Source organism: Chelonoidis abingdonii, chromosome 10, assembly GCF_003597395.2.
Source record: "Chelonoidis abingdonii isolate Lonesome George chromosome 10, CheloAbing_2.0, whole genome shotgun sequence".
In the NCBI taxonomy this organism is placed as follows: Eukaryota; Metazoa; Chordata; order Testudines; family Testudinidae; genus Chelonoidis; species Chelonoidis abingdonii.
In genome coordinates this window covers 4,605,379-4,627,818 of record NC_133778.1, presented here as the reverse complement: position 1 = coordinate 4,627,818, position 22,440 = coordinate 4,605,379, and the positions used below count along the sequence as shown (strand labels likewise).

Here is a 22,440-nt window from a genome sequence, read left to right as displayed (position 1 = left end):
TTGTGTCCAGTGACTTCTAATGACTAGGGAGAGTACTAGCATATGTGATTCTCACCCTTGTGTTTATTTGTTTTCCATGGGGTTTTGCAATGTGTGAGGAAACCATTTGCACAATATGTAGTCTTCTCGTAATGCTTCAGTTACTGTGGAGAAAATCCCAAGAGAACACCTGCTCTAGTTATCCTGACCTCATGCTACTTCTTCCCTGAGTAGGTAGGAAGGAGATTAATGGTTAGGGCACTAGTCTGGGACTCAGGAGACTTGGATCTAATTGCTGGCTCAACCACAGCCATCCTATGGGACCTTAGGCAAGTCACTTAGTCTCCCTCGTGCATCAGTTTCTCATCTGTAAATAGGAATAGTACTTCCTTATCTCACAGAGTGCGGCACGGATATAATCTATTCCTCAGGTACTATAGTGGTGAGGACCACATAAAAGTACATAGATAATGGAAAATACAAATGCTGAAGTATTTAGGCTTATTAAAGTTGGATTAGCAAGTTTTGGCCTTCATCTCTGTTCCAACAGCATTCAGTTCTACAGCCCTGCTACTTATGTCATTAATTGATGTCTACATTTATGGTCCTCAGAAAAAGAAAAAAGGGAAGAAGAAGAAAAAGGAGAAAGATTTGACTCCCGACAGGTAAAGAATGCACCCGTTCAGTCTAAGAGTTACATAACAATGAAATTACGTATCCTTTATATTTGCCACACTGCCAAACCCTTTTTGTTTTGTTTAATTACAAAAGGACAGTGTCATAACTGGTAGGTTTACATTTCAACCTACCGGTGCCAGCAGCTTCACACTTATGAAGAACCATACAACAAACAAACAGCTATAAATATCTATAGATGTCTAGAAAATAAAACAAATCCATCACGAATTTGCAAAATGTTCATTTTAGTCTCTGAAATATTTCAAAGTAAAATCGTTTCTGCGTTGTCAGTAAATGCCACATCGCCTCTTGACCGATAGGTTTGTAGTGCTACCCATTACAAGACAAATGGTGCTTTGATGGTTTACACTGTACAATAATGACCCGTGCTGGATGCGTTTCCCTTTAACTATACTGTTTTCAGTAGTTTGTAAAAGCCAAGGCCTTGATTCTGTAAAGACTTACACATGTACTTCAACAGCCAGACTTCATTGACACCAATAGGACTCCTCAGTGCATAAACATAGCATGTGTGTAAGTCCTTGCAGGCTCTGTGGCCCAATTCTTTAATGAAGCCCCTTGCAGTTTTATTCCCCCAGCCCCTCACCACCAGATGCAGGAACACCTGGCAGTCTCAGATGTCTACAGATTTTCCATCCAATTTAAAGTCCCTGAGAAGAGAGGCTGTAGTCAGCCCTAGTGAAATACACAATAAAGCAGCCTTTGTTTCTCATGTAACAAGTACATGTCATAGATCAGCCTTATTTCTTGTCTGACCAACATAAATTCTTGAGGGCACCTTACAATTTGTTAAATATTTCAGTGCTGAGGGCAGAGTTTATTTTACTTGAGGCGTTCGAGCAAATTCCATGTTTTGACACCTGCATTTTCAACATTCACATGATACATCTACTGATAATCTGCCCATTTTTCACTTGTGATAACTCAGCATAGGTTTGTATTGTATGTAACAACATGCACCAGTTTATCTAGTAGCAGCATGGAACATGGACAGATTGTGCTCCTAAGGGAGCAGGAGCCAAGAGCACTGTAGGGACAAGTATGCTTAGCACCTGGTGGAAAGAAGTGCCTTGTATTGTGATCCAATCCTACTCACTTGTATAGGATTTAGCACAACTGGGCCCTTTGGGCACTACTGCAATACAATCGATCAAGAATGGTGTCTTATCTGGGTTTCAAATGTAAAAATCTCTTAAGCCAAATAAGTAAGTGTTGAAGAAATATTTCATGGAAGTGTATGGAAGATGACCTCTCATACTGACATACAGTACGTCCCTTGGCCCATGCCGCTTCCAGCAGCTCCCATTGGCCCGGAGCAGCGAACTGCGGCTAGTGGGAGCCGCGATCAGCCAGACCTGTGGACGCAGCAGGTAAACAAACCAGCCCGGCCCACCAGGGGCTTTCCCTACACAAACAGCGACCCCAGTTTGAGAAACCCTGATACAGCAGCGCCAGGGTCTATCAATTAAATGCATATTCACTTTTACAATGATACTTTATATACACATATATGAACATATACTTGTACAGCTGTAATGCTGATGCCTCTGGGTGGGTCAGCAGCATCAAGGATTGAATTTGAGACCTCTCGATCTGAATGCATGAGGCTCTGCTGCCTGAACTAAAACACCCAGCCCTCTTAGCCAAGGCTACCTCTATTTGACCTACCCACCTCTGGAGGGGGACAGAGTGCTACACCAAACAGGCATGGCTTACTCAGAAAATATGTAATTATTATACTACTATGCTATTAGTGACTATTATTTTAATACTATACTATATGCTTTGTAGTAGCTAGCTTGTTATAATAGTTTCTTTGGCCTTTAAGTTTCATACATACAGGGATAAAGGGGTGAAAGTTCAGAAATAACCAAGAGGGGCTCATGTCTATCTTTGTGTGTTGTTACACGGTAGAGAAACAGAGGGGCTTCAATCAACAGACGGGACTGAGCTGAACACACTTCCACATGGAGGAGATGCAGTTCAGGCATCATTAAATTTGCACATTTAAAATAATAAGGCAGGAAATGCAGAAGTTATGGCTCTTATAACATGGACAAGATAGCACTGCTGTACATTTTGTGATATACACCTAACATAAAAATCACCACGTTATACATTCAGCTATGAAAACAAGAACCAGACTGGCAGCATTAATGTTGTAGGCACATTAAATTTTGCATTTTCCTTATTACTGCTTATGTATTAATTATGCACTGTGTGGGCATAATTTTAAAATGAAATGTCTATTGGAAAGCACACGAGACATGAAATTAAAGGTATATTGATTTTATTGGCCAACTGACACCTATTATTAAATATTTGTATTCTTTTAGTTGTACTGAAATGCCTCAGTTAGGACTGGTAACTGAAATTATTAGAGGCATGGAAAGACTTCCTTATGAGACACAACAGATTGGAACTGTTCAGCTTGAAGGCGAGATTAGTAAGAGATGCTAAAGGTATACAAAATAATGAAGGTCTAAAGAAGGTCACGTTAGGCATTCTTATGTACCCTCAAAATATAAGACTATGACCTTCAATAAAAATGGAGATAATATACTTATACAGTGTACAAAGAATTATTTCCTCCAAGCAATTTTAATTAATCTGTAGATCTCATTGCCACAAAATATCATGGAGGCCAAGAGTTTAGCAGGATACCAAAAAAAAGAGAAAAAAAATTCAGGGATATAAATCCTCACTTCTTAGGGCAAAAAGACTCCCACAAATTGACAGGGGATAGGAAGAAACTTCCTCAATGAGCATGTTATTCCATAATTGTCCACGGCATGATTTTTTCCCACCTGCCTCTACAACATTTGGCTCTGGCCCCCATCAGGGAGGATGCCAAACTAGGTGGACCATTGGTTTATCCCGTATAATAAAGTATGTGATGTTCTTAAAGGAGTGGAAGTTGGTCCATTGAAAACAGAATCAATTCCAGAAAATTAATTAATTACTAATTGCAGAAGCATAGTATGTGCTGTTATTAGGATTTTAAAAGAATTTCTCAGTAATTGATAATGAATGAGTACAACAGGAGTCAGTGATCATCACCTGGAAACAGGTAGTCATGACTGCTATAAGAAATCACATGGTATATAAGGAAATAAAAGCGTAGGAGTATTACTTAACGGAAAAGAAGAACAAATAACAGATGAGACAGAAAAAGTCAATAATGATTAAATATTGACAGAGATAATCAATTTTACCACCCAGTAAAAAATTGCATATTATAAAGCTAAAGATGTGTAAATGTTCCATTTAGTTTTGTTACCGACAGATTGGACTGTTTTTGCAGATCTCTAGAATTTTCTGAAATTATGTATCTTGTCGGTAGGACCATTGATTCTCTGTACAAGGAACTAGTAGAAGAAGGATTACTAATAAAGCCCAAGACAGCGAAACTCTCTGATTATGTTGGTAATGTATACATTTTTAATGTCTTGCATATCAGAGCTAATATCTTGAATATTATGAGAACACTTCATCCATAGTGAACTTCAATTACAGCAATCTGGCTGCTGATACAAGATGGATGAAATAGATTGAATGAAACAACTGACCAAAAACTCAAGTCAGAATAAATTCAATCCTTTTTTTAAGATTTGAAATGTGGGTTCATTTTCTGCATTTTTAAACATATTTGCATGCCATTACTTTGTCATTCCTGAATTTGCCAGGTGCCAGAAAGAGAAGTACCAAAATATTTTAAGAAGTTGCTCTCGTGTTATTTACAGTCCAGACATAACCAAGATTTCAGGAAAACCTTTTCCTAGCAGATTTTCAATTCAAAGATATTTGGACTTTGAACATCCTAGTGTTTGTATGTTTTATCTAATGATAAATGCAAACCTTCCAAGGTTCACTAATCACTATGACCAGCCAAGTCAAGAATGAAATGAAATACAGTTACAGTTTCAATAAGATTCCGGGACAAGTGTCTAAAGTTAGGCACCCAAATAAAAAGAAGCCTGATTTTCAGAGGTGCTCAGTACCCACAACCTGTACTGTTGAAGTGCCTAACTATGGAGGTAAGCACTGGCTTCATGTACCCACGTTCGAAAATTCTGAATTTTAGGCTGTCACAAGTAGCTGTCAGATGTCAATTACCATTCAAGCAGCTCCAGGCAATATTGGCAAGACAACGGAACAGAAGGGCATAGTGACCTTGTGTTTTATATTGTGTCCAAAACATTTTCCAGAAAATAAAATAGTAGCCAATATTATATAGCCTCACATACACGGATAGAAAACCTCAAGCACTATAGAAAAATCTGAGTGTAGTGGGGCTAGTGTTCAGAGAAGAAATGCAGTCTCACAGGTTGCACAGTGGCTTGATACATTCTCTGATTGTTATGGGCCATTCCCTAAAACGGAACAAGCTGCAGTATATCAGGGGAAGAACCCACTAATTTAAAGGAACACAATTAAAGAGCTTGTCGGTACCTAGCACGTACAGTGCGTCTGGCCATTAATATGGTATATATCTCAGCAGGAAAAACTGGAGTCTCTCATATCAGCTGTAAGTGCCATGTTTTTATAAACTGTTAAAAACAGCATTTATTGCCAACAGAGTCCTTGCCCACTCTAGAGAATGAGCTGGTATTGGTATTCTATTCATTGCATACTCATTAAAGAACATAGAGTGCTATGAGTAGTAATGGAAGCTTTTCATTATTATTGCACACGCCCAACCACTATCAGCTGTCCTTCCCAAGGTCATTTATGGCTGACAGACATTTCAATCACAGACACTTTGAAAGACCATCTTGGCCAATAGGATAGTTAGTGGCTGGTAACATTGTAGAATTTTGTAAAAATCCAAACATCCTCTCACAACTTTAATAAAACACTCAGCACCAAATCCTCAGCCTCACCAACTGGAGAGGTGGTTATGGGGGCAATGATGGCTTTGAGCCATCTTTGTAATTCCTTGATCCTGAAGCTGTCCAGGACTCAGTTTGGCTCCTGTCATAGCTTGGAGTAGCCTCAGGGCTGCTCTAAGTTACATAAAAGCAGCACTGACCTCCTAGGAGCCATTACACTGGGTGCGGGATCACTGTAATACAGTGATCATAGCCAGCACGTCCCCACACAGCCCCTACTCTGGGTAGGCAGAGGGAGGCATAGAGCTGTCAAAGTCAGCCCTGCCCCAGCAGAAGATTCTCTCATGTTCAGGGAATTCTCAGCTTTCCATTTAGGGCAGCTGTAAGTCCCACTTGCACTGCTAGAGTGATGCAAATGGTACTTGGCATTTCCCAGGAGCGAGGCCTAAAATGCTTGGTTTGATATCAAATCAAAAGCAACATTTAAAGTTACAAGGTTAGAGTTATAGCCCATAGAGAAATAAATGAGTGCCCTTCAGCCCTGAGTCCTGAAATCCTAGAAAGGTTGCTCACTCACTCGTGGTTCTTGGCGAGAAGATAAAAGGCAGAACTGTGCAAGAAGCCACACAGTGAGTAAAGGTACTGAAACGTCTGCCCTTATGACAAACCGACATTGCTGAACTAATTTTCTTGGTGACCTTATCTAAATTAGTCAGAGAATATCCATCATGATTTATGGCCAGTTGCAATTAAACCCTTTGATGCCTTCTAATTAAATCTCTGAAGATTAATTTCTAGCCACTTCTTTTGATTTCTCCTTAAATAAAAGATAAAACCTGAAATGAATTTTACCCTCAAAGGGGGAGGAGAGGCTATGCCAGTGCTTGTCCATCTCCTTGCCCAAACTATGACTGTATCTCTCAACTCTCTCATTTTATACCTAATTTTACATCTATCCCAGATAAGCTGGATGTTCTTCCTTCCTATTTGTAAGATATCATCATTGAAATACAAAATGGTATTAGTTACAGAACATGTTATTTATATGTTAAAGAAATGAATCCTTCTTGAATGTATTTTTCCTGCACTACTAGTGTATGTCTGAGCTGGAGGCGACATTTCCAGCTTGCAGTGTAGTCTTAGCTTCATGAGTACAATCTTGTCTGTAACCCTAGGTATGTACTTGGTATGGCTGGAAGTTACCCCTCCAGATCCAGCATAGACATGGCATTAATTTTCTTGCTCGTGTCCCATCCTTCTGGATCTTTGTCCTATTATGTCCTATATGTGATTGCAGCTCTCTAGCGAGATGAGGCAGGACTCTCGTTTTAGACTGCTTCGGTCTGCAGGAGTGCAATGCAAAAAACAAACATTGAACTGAACACAGACTGCTGTGCAGTGTGTCCCCACTAACTAATATGTGGTGGGAATTATGCAGGCAGGCAGCATTCAGAAAAAAAATTAAGTAACCTTTTAAACAATATATTTTCCCCTCTTTGAAATCCCTTAGAAACATCTTGGTTCATTGGTGATTCCAAAAATATGACATCTCAACTCCCCAAATTCTGTGCTATTGATGTGATTTATGGTGTCAGTAATGATTCTTTTATGAACCACAAAGTTTCTTTGAAAGGTTATTTAAGACTTATTTCTCTGCTGCATGCCCTCCATAATCTGCTTAGTAGGGAGAGTCAGCACAGGAATGTGTGCTTAACTTCATTTTCCTTCTAGGCCCGTATTCCAGGGCAACATTCCCCTACCGGAGTCCTTTCCCGTGACAGAACTGGGTTTGCTCAGAGCATGCAAAATTTGTATTCCGTGGTAGTTTTTCATTATTTGAATTATGCATTTTATAACAATACAGTGTCACATTTATTAAGCCCATGCTTCCTCCTGCAGGCGAGTACAGCTATCTGGGGACTACGCTTCGTCAGGTAGATATAGAGCCAATGCCCTCTCTCACAGATGTCAGACAGCTAATAGCACTGTATGGAATATTGCCATTAGGTAAGAGCGCAGCAAAAATTACTAAAGGGCAGAATATGATGGTTTGCTTCCTGCCAGTAACGTACATTTTTACTAGCTTTGACAGTGCTTGATTGATTGTAGTCTAAAGCATTTTACAGTATAATTGTTTTTCAATTAACCATTCTGAGTGAAGGCTGTATCATTTTAATAGTGTATAAAAGAGCATGAACATGCTATTGTCAGGTATTGCATTTCTTTGCCAGCTCTGTTTGCATTTTAAGAGTTTGTGAATGGCAGCACATAAAGGAAATCACATGGGAAAGATAATAGCTAAAACAAGCTCCAGTGATTAAAATCAATCAAGTTAAGGGAAGGGTTAAGGTTGCAATTTACCTTTTACAAGCTGGCTAATGTTACTTGGCACCAAGCAAGGTGAGCAGTTAAGGAATTAGTCTGAGTAGATTCCAGATAGCTGAAAGAGAGCACTTTTAAATGTCCTTATAGTTTTAAATGCCAGCCACTATTAATATGAAACAAGACTTAGTTTAAACATAATGTCTGGCCCAAAATTTTTCTCAGTACTGACAGGACGACTGTAGGCCAATCAGAGGGAATACAGGCACTTACTACATAAAGTACTACAGAAATAGCATGTGCTATTTATAAATTTCTTTCATAATGTTTTCACTTTTGGGAGACCTCTGTCAGAGGACAGGCAAGTCCTTTGCCAACCAACTCAGTCCTATGTAGAATCATAGAATATTAGGACTGGAAGAGACCTCAAGAGGTCGTCTAGTCCAACCCCTTGCTCAAAGCAGGACCAACAGCAACAGCCTCATTCTCTGCCATTCAGTCCACTTGTTCCACCTCAGGCCAGAATGTCCCTGGCTCTTGTTTTGGTGTTGGGATGGAGGGGAGCAGGGAGCCTTCTCTTCCCCCACCGCTGCCTTTTGTGTGCCTTTAACAAAGACCAGGGACAAATGCAATCCTTGCACTTGAGCTGCTCTTTCTGTACACACTGGAACACACTGTGTGCATTCCATGGTGCCAACTCCCTCTGCATGGGCATATAGGGTGGGCCCATTGCACCAAGGGGAGAAAGCTGTGCCATTCAGAAGACTCTTCCCATCCTACAACAATGGGAATTTGGAAAAGAGGGAGCGAGAGCTTTCCCTCAAAGGGCTTGTCCTTCAGTAACAAGTTAGATTGTATTAGTTAACTTGACTCCCCAAGGAGAAGTTCTAACATTACGTTAAATGGATCTTTGCAGTCAGCGTAGACAGGGTTCATTTTAAGACCATGTCAGCTGGTCATTGGTTAACTCTACTAGAACCAGCTGATGACAAAGATAAACATGACATCCCTGTCTACACTGCAAGGTCATGTTTTAACCTAATTTTTTAGGATAATCAAGCCCAAAGACTGCTCCTGCCAAGGTAAGAGGGGCCCATAAACCTTCTCCCATTAAATGGAGAGAAACTGTGAAAGAGGAAAAATACCCTCAACCAGTAAAACAAATATATTCTGCATTTGCAATAGCAAATGTATATTAAAAAATATATATTGCCTGAAGCCAAAAAGTCTCAGGAATTATTTCACCTTTGGATGACATTTTACTTAACTGGCCTCAGAACTAGTTAATCATTGTATGAGAGTGAGAGCGAGAGCATGAGCATGTGTGCGTGTGCGTGCTTGTGTGAAAAAAAGCTCTCTCAAAAATATTTACCTGATAGAGAAAATTTCAGCCAAAAAGGAATCTGAGAAAATTTTAAGCAGTAGAAAGGAGACTTTTTAATGGAAATTACATTTCTCTAGAGGGGGGTTCTATTGCTCCATTATAATCAGTGTAAAATAGTAGTAAATTGGTATGAAATAATCAAAAATATTCATATAACTTGAGAGGTTGGTAACTTCACTAAATGGTTCATTGTGCTGGAATAAAGGCTTACGGTGGCATTCATCTTAATACTTCATAGTAATTTATTTGGCTACTTTAAGTCATTAACATATTGATGGATGGGTTTGTTTTCACTTTTAATAGCATTGTTAGCTAAACTGTCCCCTCTTCTGTGGTGGTTGTAGGAGTCGGAGTTTCTCTTGCTCTTGGTAGTTGGAGTAGAACTTTTCCAGAACTGGCAAAGCTCCCGCAAAGGGCTCTCACCTTCTGAACTTTTTCCCTTACCAATTAGCTGGCAGACAGAAAGTTTGCAAACCCTCAGCCCATGATGAGAGGCATAACTGCTCAAGTTCCTTTGGAGTGGTAATCACTATAGCAAGACAAGGGCATGTTTTTATGTGGCATGTAAAACGTACTGACTTTATTGGATCATCAAAGGAGAGGCAATTTATATGTTTGCAGTTAAGTTTACTGTCCAAATTCTATTATGAGAGATGCTGACCATAATATATTAAATATTTTTGTGGCTTTCTCCATGAAAGCACAAATGCTGGGTCCTGCCTCCCCACTGACAGGCCTGATGGCAACTACCATTCAGCATTTTCCAGCTCTCTACACCTCCTTTCTCCAATCCCTCCCTCACTAAGAGCAGTGAGCAATGCAGAGGAAGATAACCTCTGTACCATCGCATCTTGCGCCATGGGGCTCTCAAGGGAAGAAATCTCACCTGCACATCTTGCAGCAGCACTTTCTTGCTGGAGCCTTAAACACTTTTTCCTTCTCTCACTGAGGAAATCTCCAATCAGTCAGTGGAGCAAAGCAATGGCTGAAACAATGTCCAGAAGTGCAGCAGAAAACAGCTGCTTAGCTTGCTTAGAAGGGAAAGAAGCTCACCCCGAGTAGAGAGTCTCCTCAAAGAAGTGTCTGGGGTGGCTACCAGCCTTTGACATTGGAATCGTGAAAGAGTCAGAGGTGCTTGGCCCTTCCTTTTCATGACCTCCGGCTCCCTCTTTTCAGTCAGGCTTTTGTCTCTCCTTCTCCCTCTGTAGGGTGGCTTTCCATAGGGTGCCACGATACAAAACCCAATCTGTGCAGTCTCAGCCAGAGCCACAAAAAAGCATGTGACATTGTCCCTCCCCTGTTAAATTGCTTTCTGTGGCTCTGTTAAGACTGTGCAGACACCCTCCTCATTGGGCTTTCCAAGCCCAGGCTTCAACAATTCTCACTGATCCAACTGTCAAGGTAGAACAGGCAACCTCATTTCTTTCAGATCAGAAGAGCTTAAACTGGAGAAGCAAAGGAGAGAGCCATAAAGAGCAGTGAAATCTTGGATGGTGGTTGGTCATCATCCTCCCTGTCAGAGCAAGTGAAGAGGAGGAACCCAACATCTGCACTGTCTCAACAAAAAAAGCAGAGAACAGAAGGCAGATTAGCCATTAAATGAGTATATGCCATGCCTCTACTCATAAATGAAGTAGCAGAGTTCTAGATAGGGCTTAATCTTTCCTTGCTGGAGAATGACTTGACAACACTCACAGCAATCCCACTCCTGGGTGCTGTCATTGCCCAGCTCAGTCAGCTACATTCCATTCCTACAATCAAGGGATCAGACTCTCCCACACTTACTAAAAGCAGAAATATATAAAGAGAAAAATTTCCAAAAAGACGGTAGTGAGGGAAGAAAGGAGCAAAAGAAAGACGGATGACATCTGGTTTTAAATTACAGAAGAACGCTGATCAGGAAAGTACTCCAATTAGTTTGTTTTCTTATGGAAGTTGGAAAGTGTCATTTTTGGAGCAAATAACGGATTCTGCTATTTTAACATATGACAGGAATTTCCTCCCCTTTCCAATTACGAAATGGGGAGCAGCTCTGAGGAATAATGTTTGTCTCCTCTTAAATTAGACCACAGGTATACCTACAACCATACCTCTGCCTGACAGCCAACAGGCAGTCAGTTAACAGTTAGGTGTAATTGAAGGCAGATGTGTACTGTGCATAGTGTCAGGCTTGTCATGTGCATGTAACTATGTGTCTCATTTTCATTTCAATGCTCCTTAGCCTGTTACAGCCCATATCCAATATTAAGCAAAGTGAAACGATCGCCCTGGACCTGAAAAGAATTTTGCTGAAAGTCACAATTAAAATAAGTTCAGTACTATTGGTTTTCCTGCCACGAACAAAGGCTAACATATTCTACAGCTGTAAAGTGAATTCTACACCACTTGCTCTACGTTAGTGAGATGAAGAGTTCACATTATGAAATATTTATCAGGAAGAAAAACTGACGAATCATTCACCATTACATTTATGGCAGACTTAAATGAAAGCAATAATAGTGCCTTATTACTTTTTATAGGCTCTCAAGCAGTACATGAGAAGGCTCCTTTGGTGAAAGCCCTGTTGCTAGCTGGGCCGACAGGAGTAGGAAAGAAAATGCTGGTGCATGCCCTCTGCACAGAAACAGGAGCCAACCTCTTCAACCTGTCTGCCTCTAACATTGCTGGGAAATACCCAGGCAAGAGTGGTCTGCAAATGATGCTCCACATGGTGTTCAAGGTACTGTATTTTTTGACAGCTGATTCTCACTAGTCTGCTGTGTGCTTTTTTATTTCTTCTCTTAAAACTCCTGTGGAATCATATCCTACTTTCTTTTAAATAAGTTCCACTTTTCAAATACTGAGCTCAATCCAGGGGCCTCTGGGTGAAATTAGATGGCTTGCATTTTATATTAGGTCTAACTAGGAGATCTAGTGACCTTAAAACCCAGGAATCTAAGAGGTAAGAGTGTATGGTGCCCTTGAAATGTCCACTTTCATTCCACTTCCCCTTGGGGATGATAAACCACCTTATGCCCATTTTCTCAACTTCAAAGAGTAGATCTTCAACAGGCCAGTTGCTCTGGGTTTAAAATAATGCCAAGAACCAAAGTCCAAGTACACCAAAAAGAAGGCACAACTGTCCAAGGTCAAAACAAGTTTCATCCCAGATTTGAAACTCCTTTATGGCTTTCAAATTGCCTTAAAACAATGTACTGACAACCAATACGTTCACCACTATGGAGGATTTAATGCCCCAAGGGAAATCACTTGATGGAAGAAGGTTTTTCCATGTCACCACTTGAATGATCTTTGAATTACCTTGAGTATGAAAAGCATTATATAAAACAAAATTTTCTTCTGTGTTTCTGTTTCCTTCAATCAGGAATATTTATTTGAGATGCAATGTGTAGTCAAATAAAGCTGCCTATTGTTGGGTGTATATTTCTTGCACAGGAGTCACCACAAATGGCTCTCTGCTACACAGCTGTCTGGTTAGCAGTAGTCATCATTTTGAAAAAGGAATTCTAGCTTCAAATTACAGGAACAAAAACGTAAGATAATATATGATGGGCTTGGAAATTAAACCATGTGTTTTAATTATGAACGTATCCAGAACCCTTACTTATGGACATAGTCAGGGCCCAATTTCTTCCTTATTCCATCATCTTCACATTTCTCATGAGAAAGGGTGTAGGCCTACAGTCCCAGGAGGAATCCTTTAAAATTGAGACAAAAAACAAATAAGATCTCCGTTTCCCAGTGACAGAATCGCCAGGAGAGATTATGGATTCAGAATCCTTTTCTCCAGAAAGGAAATGATCATAGAATCATAGAAGATTAGGGTTGGAAGGGACCTCAGGAGGTCATCTAGCCCAACCCCCTGCTCAAATCAAGACCAACCCTAATTAAATCATCCCAGCCAGGACTTTGTCAAGCCAGGCCTTAAAAACCTCTGAGAATGGAGATTCCATCACCTCCCTAGGTAACCCATTCCAGTGCTTCACCACCCTCCTAAGTGAAATAGTTTTTCCTAATATCCATCCTAGACCTCCCCCACTGCAATTTGAGACCATTGTTCCTTCTTCTGTCATCTACCAACAATGAGAACAGCCTAGCTCCATCCTCTTTGGAACCCCTCTTCAGTTAGTTGAAGGCTGCTATCAAATCCCCACTCACTCTTCTCTTCTGCAGACTAAATAACCCCAGTTCCCTCAGCCTCTCCTCATAAGTCATGTGCTCCAGACCCCTAATCATTTCCATTTCCCTCCGCTGTACTCTTTCCAATTTGTCCACATCCTTTCTGTAGTGGGGGGCCCAAAACTAGACGCAGTACTTCAGATGTGGCCTCAGCAGTGCTGAATAGAGGGCAATAATCACTTCCCTTGATCTGCTGGCAATGCTCCTACTAATGCTGCCCAATATGCTGTTCGCGTTCTTGGCAACAAGGGCACACTGATGACTCATATCCAGCTTCTCATCCACTGTAATCCCCAGATCCTTTTCTGCAGAACTGCTGCTTAGCCAGTCGGTCCTCAGCCTGCAGCAATGCATGGGATTCTTCCGCCCTCAGTTCAGGACTCTACACTTGTCCTTGTTGAACCTCAATAGATGTCTTTTGGCCCAATCCTCCAATTTGTCTAGGTCGCTCTGGACCCTATCCATACCCTCCAGCATATCTACCTCTCCCTCTATCTTAGTGTAATCCATGAACTTGCTGAGGGTGCAATCCATCCCATCATCCAGATCATTAATGAAGATGTTGAACAAAACCAGCCCCAGGACCAACCCCTGGGGCACTGTGCTTGATATAGGCTCCCAATTAGACATCGAGATGTTGATCACTACCCGTTGAACCCAACGATCTTACCAGCTTTCTATCCACCATATAGTCCATTCTTCCAATCCATACTTCTTTAACTTGCTGGCAAGAATACTGTGAGAGACTGTATCAAAAGCTTTGCTGAAGTCAAGGTATATCACGTTCGCTGCTTTTCCCATATCCACAGAGCCAGTTATCTCATCATAGAAGGCAATCAGGCTGGTCAGGAATGACTTGCCCTTGGTGAATCCATGTTGACTGTTTCTAATCACCTTCTCCTCCTCCAAGTGCTTCAAAATGGATTCCTTGAGGACCTGCTCCATGATTTTTCCAGGGACTAAGGTGATGCTGTAGGTCCTTGAGGACCTCCCCCAATCGCCATGAGTTTTCAAAGATAATGGCCAATGACTCTGAAATCACATCAGCCAACTCCTTCGGCCCCAGGAACTTGTGCATGTCCAGCTTTTCTAAATAGTCCTTAACCTGTTATTTCACCAATGACAGCTGCTCACCTCTTCCCCATATTGTGCTGCCCAGTACAACCACCTGGGAGCTGACCTTGTCTGTGAAGACCAAGGTAAAAAAAGCATTGAGTACTTCAGCTTTTTCCACATCATCTATCACTAGATTGCCTCCCCCATTCCGTAAGGGTCCCACACTTTCCCTGATCACCTTCTTGTTGCTAACCCTAGAAACCCTTCTTGTTACCCTTTGCATCCTTTGCTAGCTGCAACTCCAGTTGTTCTTTGGCATTCCTGATTACAACCTGCATGTTCAAGCATTATATTTATACTCCTTCCTAGTCATCTGTCCAAGGGTATGTCCAGACTACCCGCCATATCGGCGGGTAGCAATCGATTTTTTGGGGATCGATATATCGCATCTCATCTAGACGCAATATATCGATCCCTTAACGTGCTCCCATCGACTCCGGAACTCCACCAGAGCGAGCAGCAATAGCGGAGTTGACACGGGGAGCCGCAGACGTCGATCCCACGCCGTGAGGACCCGAGGTAAATCGATGTAAGATACTTTGACTTCAGCTACGCTATTCACGTAGCTGAAGTTGTGTATCTTAGATCAATCCCCCCACCCAGTGTAGACCAGCCCCAAGTTTCTGCTTCTTGTAAGCTTCCTTTTTGTGTTTAAGCTCACCAAAGATTTCTCCATTAAGCCAAGCTGGTCACCTGCCATATTTGCTATTCTTTCTGCACATCAGGATGGTTTGTGCCTGCACCCTTAATAAGGCTTCTTTAAAATACAGCCAGCTCTCCTGGATTCCTTTCCCCCTCATATTAACCTCCCAGGGAATCCTGCCCACCAATACCCTAAGAAAGTCAAAGTCTGCTTTTCTGGAGTCCAGGATCCATATTCTGCTGCTCTCCTTTCTTCCTTTTGTCAGGATCCTGACCTCAACCATCTCGTGGTCACTGCTGCCCAGGTTGCCGCCCACTTCTACTTCCCCTGCCAATTCTTCCCTGTTTGTGAGCAGCAGGTCAAGAGTAGCATGGCCTCTAATTGGTTCCTCCAGCACTTGCACCAGGAAGTTGTCCCCAACACACTCCAAAAACTTCCTGGATTGTCTGTGCACTGCTGTATTGCTCTCCCAGCAGATGTCAGGGGGATTGAAGTCCCCATAAGAACCAGGGCCTGTGATCTGGAAACTTCTGTTAGTTGTCCAAAGAAAGTCTCGTCTACCTCATCCTCCTGGTCTGGTGGTCTAAAGCAGATGCCCACCACGACAGCACTCTTGTTGCTCTCGCCTCTAAACTTAACCCAAAGACTCTCAACAGGCTTTTCTCCAGTTTCATACTGGAGCTCTAAGCAATCATGTTGCTCTCTTATATACAGTGCAACTCCTCCACTTTTTCTCCCCTACCTTTCCTTCTTGAACAATTTACACCCATCCATGACAATACGCCAGTCATGTGAGTTACCTCACCTAGTCTCTGTTATTTCAATCACATCATAGTTCCTTGATTGTGCCAGGAATTCCAATTCTTCCAGCTTGCTTCCGAGACTTCTTCCATTTGTGCACATGCACCTAAGATAACTAGTCAAATACCCTACTTTCTCAGTATGAATCAGGAGGCCTTCCCTGTTGCACTCTCCTCCGGGTGTTTCCTCCCAATATCCCACTTCCCCACTTACCTCAGGGCTTAGGTCATCATCCCCCAGCAAACCTAGTTTAAAGCCCTCCTCACTAGGTTAGCAAGCCTGCCTGCAAAGATGCTCTTTCCTCTCTTCATTAGGTGGATTCCATCTCTTCCTAGCAATCCTTCTCCTCCTCTTGGGAGTGGTGGTCATGGAACCCCCCCTAGGACAATGCATCCCATACCTTCTAGTTGATGGGGTCTCCTTCTGATCTCTTTCCTCAGATGACTCTTCCAAACCATTCTCTGACATAGTATCTCTGCAGAGAGCCTGAAAACGGTTCCTTACATCTATCTGCATTGGGGGTACATGGGTTCTCCTCTTTCTTCTCCTGGAAGTCACATACTGAGAATTTTCTTCCTGTTCTGCACTGCCCTCTCTGATTCTTCAGCAATCTGTGCCTGCAGTACCAAATGCTGACTTCTATCCAGAAAATCTCTTTTTTCTCTGATGCAACACAGGATTGATACTTCGGTCTCTAGTCCTTTAACCTCATCTTCCAATATGGAGACCAGTTTGCACTTTGTAGAGTCAAAGTCGCTTCTGTTCTCTGGGAGAAAGACAAACATGGCACAACCCATGCAGGTCACAACAGCTGATCGCTCACTATCCATATTGTCTTCCTTCTAAGAGCATCTTCAGATGTTGTATTTACTGCTCACAGAAGCCTGAAAGGCAAAAATACTCTGTGAGAACTCCCCACAAATGAACTCCCAGGCAAACTCCCTCTGTTTGCCTGTCCTCTGTTCACCACACACATTTACAATACATGAGGAGGGAAGCTTATTTGTTCCCACCAAAGGTTTCTTCCTCTCCATGATAGACTAGTATCTGATCACAGCACATATATGCACAGGTACTGTATCTGATCACTGCAAGAGTATATGCACAGTATAATTCTTGACATAAAATACTTCTGTATATTGCAGCATTCATGTGGCATTTATATTCACAGCTCTCTGAATCTCACTGTCCGACACATAGTAGTTCACCTCGTTACATTTTTCCTTGTGTGTAGATTCACAGGTCTCAATAACAGATAGTTTCAATTATAAATTTTGCACGCAACAGCAACTGTTACCCTAGTCAGACCGGCATAGAAGCCATTTGTATTGACAAAGATACTTATTTATAGTTAGCCAAACAAAAATAAAGATTGTGTACTTATAATTGTAAGTGAATTATAGGAAACATTGCAATAGTTATTTTTCATATTATATGATCCATATAACCATTACTAAACCATGAGATTTACTAAATATGGATTTATGGTGTCTAATGATGAAGGTGAAGTAACCTAGAACTCTTGATTACCAATCACTTCAACAAACAAGAGAGTTTTGGTAACTAAATTAAACTCTAGAGAGCATTAAATGACCATTAGGAAACTTTCTATCCATAACTGAACTGATGGCAGTCATTTCACGGGAGACACCTTAAACAAGAGAACAACAGTGGGAAAAAATGAGACTTTAATTTGTTTCAGATGCAAAAATCCAAATCCCTTTTTCGTATAATTATTTTTGGAAGGGCTCTGTTGCAAGATACAAACCAGCTCTGACAAAAATGGGACTCAAGGTATTAAAAACTGTCACTTTTAATGTAATTTAGAGGAAATGACCCTAGTGAGAAAACACTGAAATTTCATTGTCTTTCCTGAAAAACATATGAGTGATTAATATTTAACAGCAAAATTACTAAAGGAAGCTGTGAATGTCAAAAAATAAGCACGCATGTTCTCACAGAGAAGTCATATAGCACAGTGATCCGTTTCAGAGTATAGAGGAAGGATTTCCATCTGATATTGAGTGGTGTCCCAGTGGTGCCTGAAATGAATCTTATTCTTCACATCAAGGGTGCTGGATCCGTCCCATAAGTGGGAAACCAGGGGTCCCACCCCCCTGAGGCCTCCTCTTCCCCCAAGAGCCCACCCCCACCCTCCCTGTTCCACCAGAGACCCTGCCCCCAGCCAAGCTGGAGTGAAGCTGGGGAACCCGTCCCCCCGGGGGGGGGGAGGCCGAAAGCAGTCCCCTGCCTGTGTCCCTGCCCCTTGGGGCCCCCACCCAGGGCAGGTGGAGGAAGCCAGGCTCCACAAACAGCTCTCCCCGACTTGGCTCTGGCTGGGAGGGGCTTGGAGCTGGTAAGAGCCGCACAGGCAGCTGCGGGGGAGCCACAATAGACCCTCTGCCCGTCCATGGTGTGGGGCACCCACCAAGAGCAACCTCCAGCCCATGTCTCCACCCTCCATGTCTCCGGCCCCACAGCTGCCCAGGCAGCTCTTACCATGGCCCGGCTGTGACTCCGAGGCCCTCCCCGGCATCTGGAGCCAGGTTGGGGTTAGAGCCGTGTGGGCTGCTGTGGTGAGCTGATGCGGAGCAGACCAGGGGCTGTTCTCAGACCCTACCCACCCCCACCACACCATGGGCAGGTGGAGGGTCTGCGTGTACGGCTCCCACAACTGCCCGAGTTCCTCTCCGCAGCTGGGCTCCATGCTGGCCTGGCCAGGGGTGGGGCGTCAGAAGGAAAAGATGGGGAAGGGGCTGCAGTCTGCCCCAGCAAAAAGTGGACCAGCCACGTCCCGCTGCCCCACACACACACGGGTTCCGGTGCCACTGCTTCCCATAGAAACCAACATACATTGGAATATTTTGCTTATAACTATTTTCCATACCATGCGCCTGACTAAAGTCAACGGAACTGTCAGTTTATGCCGGCTGAGCTGGGCCTCAGTTCATGAGTAGCACTTCAGCAAACTGTACCTTATACAACCTTTGCCATGGGAGAAATAATAGTCCAATTTATCTGACAAAATAAAAGGTTAGTGGAGGCAGCCTAGACATGATAGCAGCAAGGGAAAAAGCTGTAAGACATAAACCTCTCAGGCATGGAGATATAAAACTGTAGGCGGTTTGTAAGCCACAACTCTGAGGAAAAAAATATAACTGGCATTGCAACAACACTGAAAAGAGCAGCAATCAGATTAATCACAAGAACAGATACCCCTCACTTGACATCTTTCCCAGGGCAGCAGCAACACACAGAAAAGGCATCATACAAGGAGCGACAGATGAGAAAGGGCTGCTGGTACAGTACTGATCAGACTGAAGGGCTGGAAAAGAAGTGGCTAGGAGAAAATAGTGTGTATACACACACACACACACCTTAGTTCAAACACAAAGCCACATAGGGACACAATAGTGCTCCTTCTGTTGAAACATACTGCATTCTATATCAAACAGCATCACTATTGGAAGATTGAGTAACAAAAGGTATTGATTGTCTCCGGCTTTGGTAAATTCCATAAAGATAAATCAGTCCTTTCATTTGTGTTGTGGCTTTCTGAAATCTGAAAAAGATCAATAAGAAGTTACCCTAAAATGTTGGTAAAAAGCCCATTTTATTAAACGTTTCGCTGCTGTGAAGTATTTCCTGACTGTGATTGAAATACTGATCAGACTTGAAGGGAGCAGATTTATCTTGTTTTATCTCCTAAAGTTAAACTGTAATAAAAGTCAATCTGTTAGAGGATTTTATTATTACACTGTCTCTATAGCAGGCCAAAATATATTATCTATAAAACCAATATCTGTTAAAGGAACTCGATTTTATGTCTTCCACATTCTTACTGAAGTCTTGTTCTACTTGTTACTTGTTCTAGTCAACCTCACTGTCATGGTATAATTCCCCACTCTGAACCTTAGCGTCCAAAAGATGGGGTACCAGCATGAATTCCTCTAAGCTCAATTACCAGCTTAGAACCTGTACCGCTGCCACCAACCAGGAATTCCAGTGCCTGGTACACTCTGGTCCTCCCAAAACCCAGACCCTCTGGATCTTACCACAAGGAAAGTAAACCCTTTCCCCCACCGTTGCCTCTCCTGGGCTTCCCCTCCCTGGGTTACCCTGGAAGATTACTGTGATTCAAACTCCTTGAATCTTCAACAGAGAGGAAAATGCACCTTCCCCCCTCCTTCTCTCTCCCCCTCCCAGACTCTCCCTGAGAGAGACAGTAATCCTAACACAGAGAGAAATTAGCCTTTCTCTCCCCCTTCCCTCCTTTCTCCCCACCAATTCCCTGGTGAATCCAGACCCCGTCCCCTGGGGTCTCATACCAGAATGAAAAAACAATCAGGTTCTTAAACAAGAAACTTTTAATTAAAGAGAGAAAAACAGTAAAAATTATCTTTGTAAATTTAAGATGGATTAGGTACAGGGTTTTTCAGCTATAGACACTGGGAATACCCTCCCAGCCTAAGTATACAAGTACAAATTAAAATCCTTTCAGCAAAATACAAATTTGAACTCCTTCCAGCCAAATGCACAATTAAACTCCTTCCAGCCAAATGCACATTTGCAAATAAAGAAAACAAACATAAGCCTAACTCGCCTTATCTACCTAGTACTCACTATTTTGAACTTATAAGAGCCTGTATCGGAGAGATTGGAGAGAAACCTGGTTGCACGTCTGGTCACTCTCAGAACCCAGAGAGAACAACAACCAAATTCTAACAGCACACACAGAAACTTCCCTCCCTCAAGATTTGAAAGTATCCTGTCCCCTGATTGGTCCTCTGGTCAGGTGACAGCCAGGCTCATTGAACTTGTTAACCCTTTACAGTCAAAAGAGACATGAAGTACTTCTGTTCTATTAACTCTTACTTATCTGTTTATGACACTCACACATTTGGGACTAAATATTCATTTCTGATTTTCATCAGTTTGACCTCACAAGTGCTTTATCTAGGCTTGTGTTGCCAATACAGCAACTGTAGAAAATACAGTGATATGGGGCTTGACTAAGCCAATTTTCAGTGATCCATCAATTTCTGCAGAAACATAATTTTATTCTTTCATTTTAAATTAAGGCTGGAATCTTTGAGCTTGGAGGAGCTGTACATACTCAGCGACTCTGAAAATTGGGCCGTTTATTTGGGTGCCCATGTGTGGCATTAAGTGTTTAATTTATAGGCACCCAAGTTTGAAAATTTTAGCATAAGTTTCTTACATTTGCAGTTATATCGTTCCTTCCAAACATGAACCAAAGCAGTCTGGAGAGTAACTGAAATAGCTCTAAGACAAAATGTTGACAACAGAACCATGGAGCAGCAGAACCACGGTGGTTAACACCCATTATACCCAACAAAATCCACTTAGTAGTTACTTTCTGTTCTGCTTTAATTCAGAAATGCAGGATAACGTAGTCCTTATTGGACACATGCAAGAGAATTTGCCATGAAAAACACAAAGTCAGATCAGCACATGCAGATTGTACACATTTTTGATTAATGAAGATGGACAGAAGGCGCAAGAGTTACAGCAAAAGAACATTTGTCATAAATGTACATCAGATTAGTAGCTGAAACTACAGTGAAGATCAATTTTTTATCAAAAGTTGCTAACGTAATGAGTATTAGAAGGGTTAAGGAGCCACCTGCTGGTGACTTCAACAAATTGTTGAATGCAGCAATGCTAATAAAATTTTAATTATAAATTAATTATGTACAGTGCATTTAATTATCCATGGATTCAAACTACCCATGGATAATTCAAATAAAGCACTTTCAGGGGGACATACAGTCTGCTCTGTATCTGCCAACAATTTAAATTAGATACCAATGGATTATGGGTGTCTGATTTTTTTTTTTTAATCAGCACAAGAGCAGTGTGTTGGATCATGTCATATTAGCATATATGTGGAAGTCTGCTGCTCCTCTGCTCATTCACAGTTCATTTCTGTGAATTAGAAAGCAGAGATCATTAAAGTATCTGCTTTATTCAAGAGCTGGTAGAAAGTAGGTTCACTCACTACCTTGTTTTCAGTTTGCTATATTTCCCCATTGTTGAAAGTAAGAAAAGAGGAACAGGGGTGCCAAAAGGAAGAAAAAGGGTAAATGTTATTTAGAATAAAAGTGGGTCCGTAGCCTAGTTAGCAGTGCAAAGTGCTGCAACAGGTACAGATCGCAAATTAAGCATCGGAGCCATCTGAGGAAGGAAGACAGGTGCCTCACACCTCTCTAACAACCCCATTGCTGAAACAATATTGAGGGGATGAGGATCTGGAGGGAGCCTTCTTTGCTAAGGAAAAGGCCCTCGTGGGATCCCAGAGAATACCCCCAAAAGAACAGGGTGTTGTATACAACTTAAGTGAGAGTGTCCATACACAACATACCATGTTTAGCGGGGGATGTTCAGAAGCACTCAGCATTAGCCTAACTCTGCTCCCATTGATGTAAAGGGGAGTTCACTACTGACTTCAAAAGGAAACAGAG

The 22,440-nt window shown here is 42.0% G+C and overlaps 1 protein-coding gene across 3 annotated transcripts in view; it reads left to right on the top strand.

The window, feature by feature from the left end:
- DRC11 (dynein regulatory complex subunit 11) overlaps positions 1–22,440 on the top strand; it is a 156,961-nt gene that overhangs the window by 117,368 nt on the left and 17,153 nt on the right. Inside the window, exons 12-15 of one of the 3 annotated variants that reach the window (XM_032800046.1) lie at positions 592–644; positions 4,022–4,104; positions 7,410–7,517; positions 11,736–11,935. In XM_032800046.1, the coding sequence (XP_032655937.1) occupies positions 592–644; positions 4,022–4,104; positions 7,410–7,517; positions 11,736–11,935 (444 nt within the window). Of the gene's footprint in view, positions 1–591; positions 645–3,982; positions 4,105–7,409; positions 7,518–11,735; positions 11,936–22,440 lie in introns of all 3 variants that reach the window. The other 2 variants (XM_032800045.1, XM_032800047.1) reach the window with 2 other exon arrangements.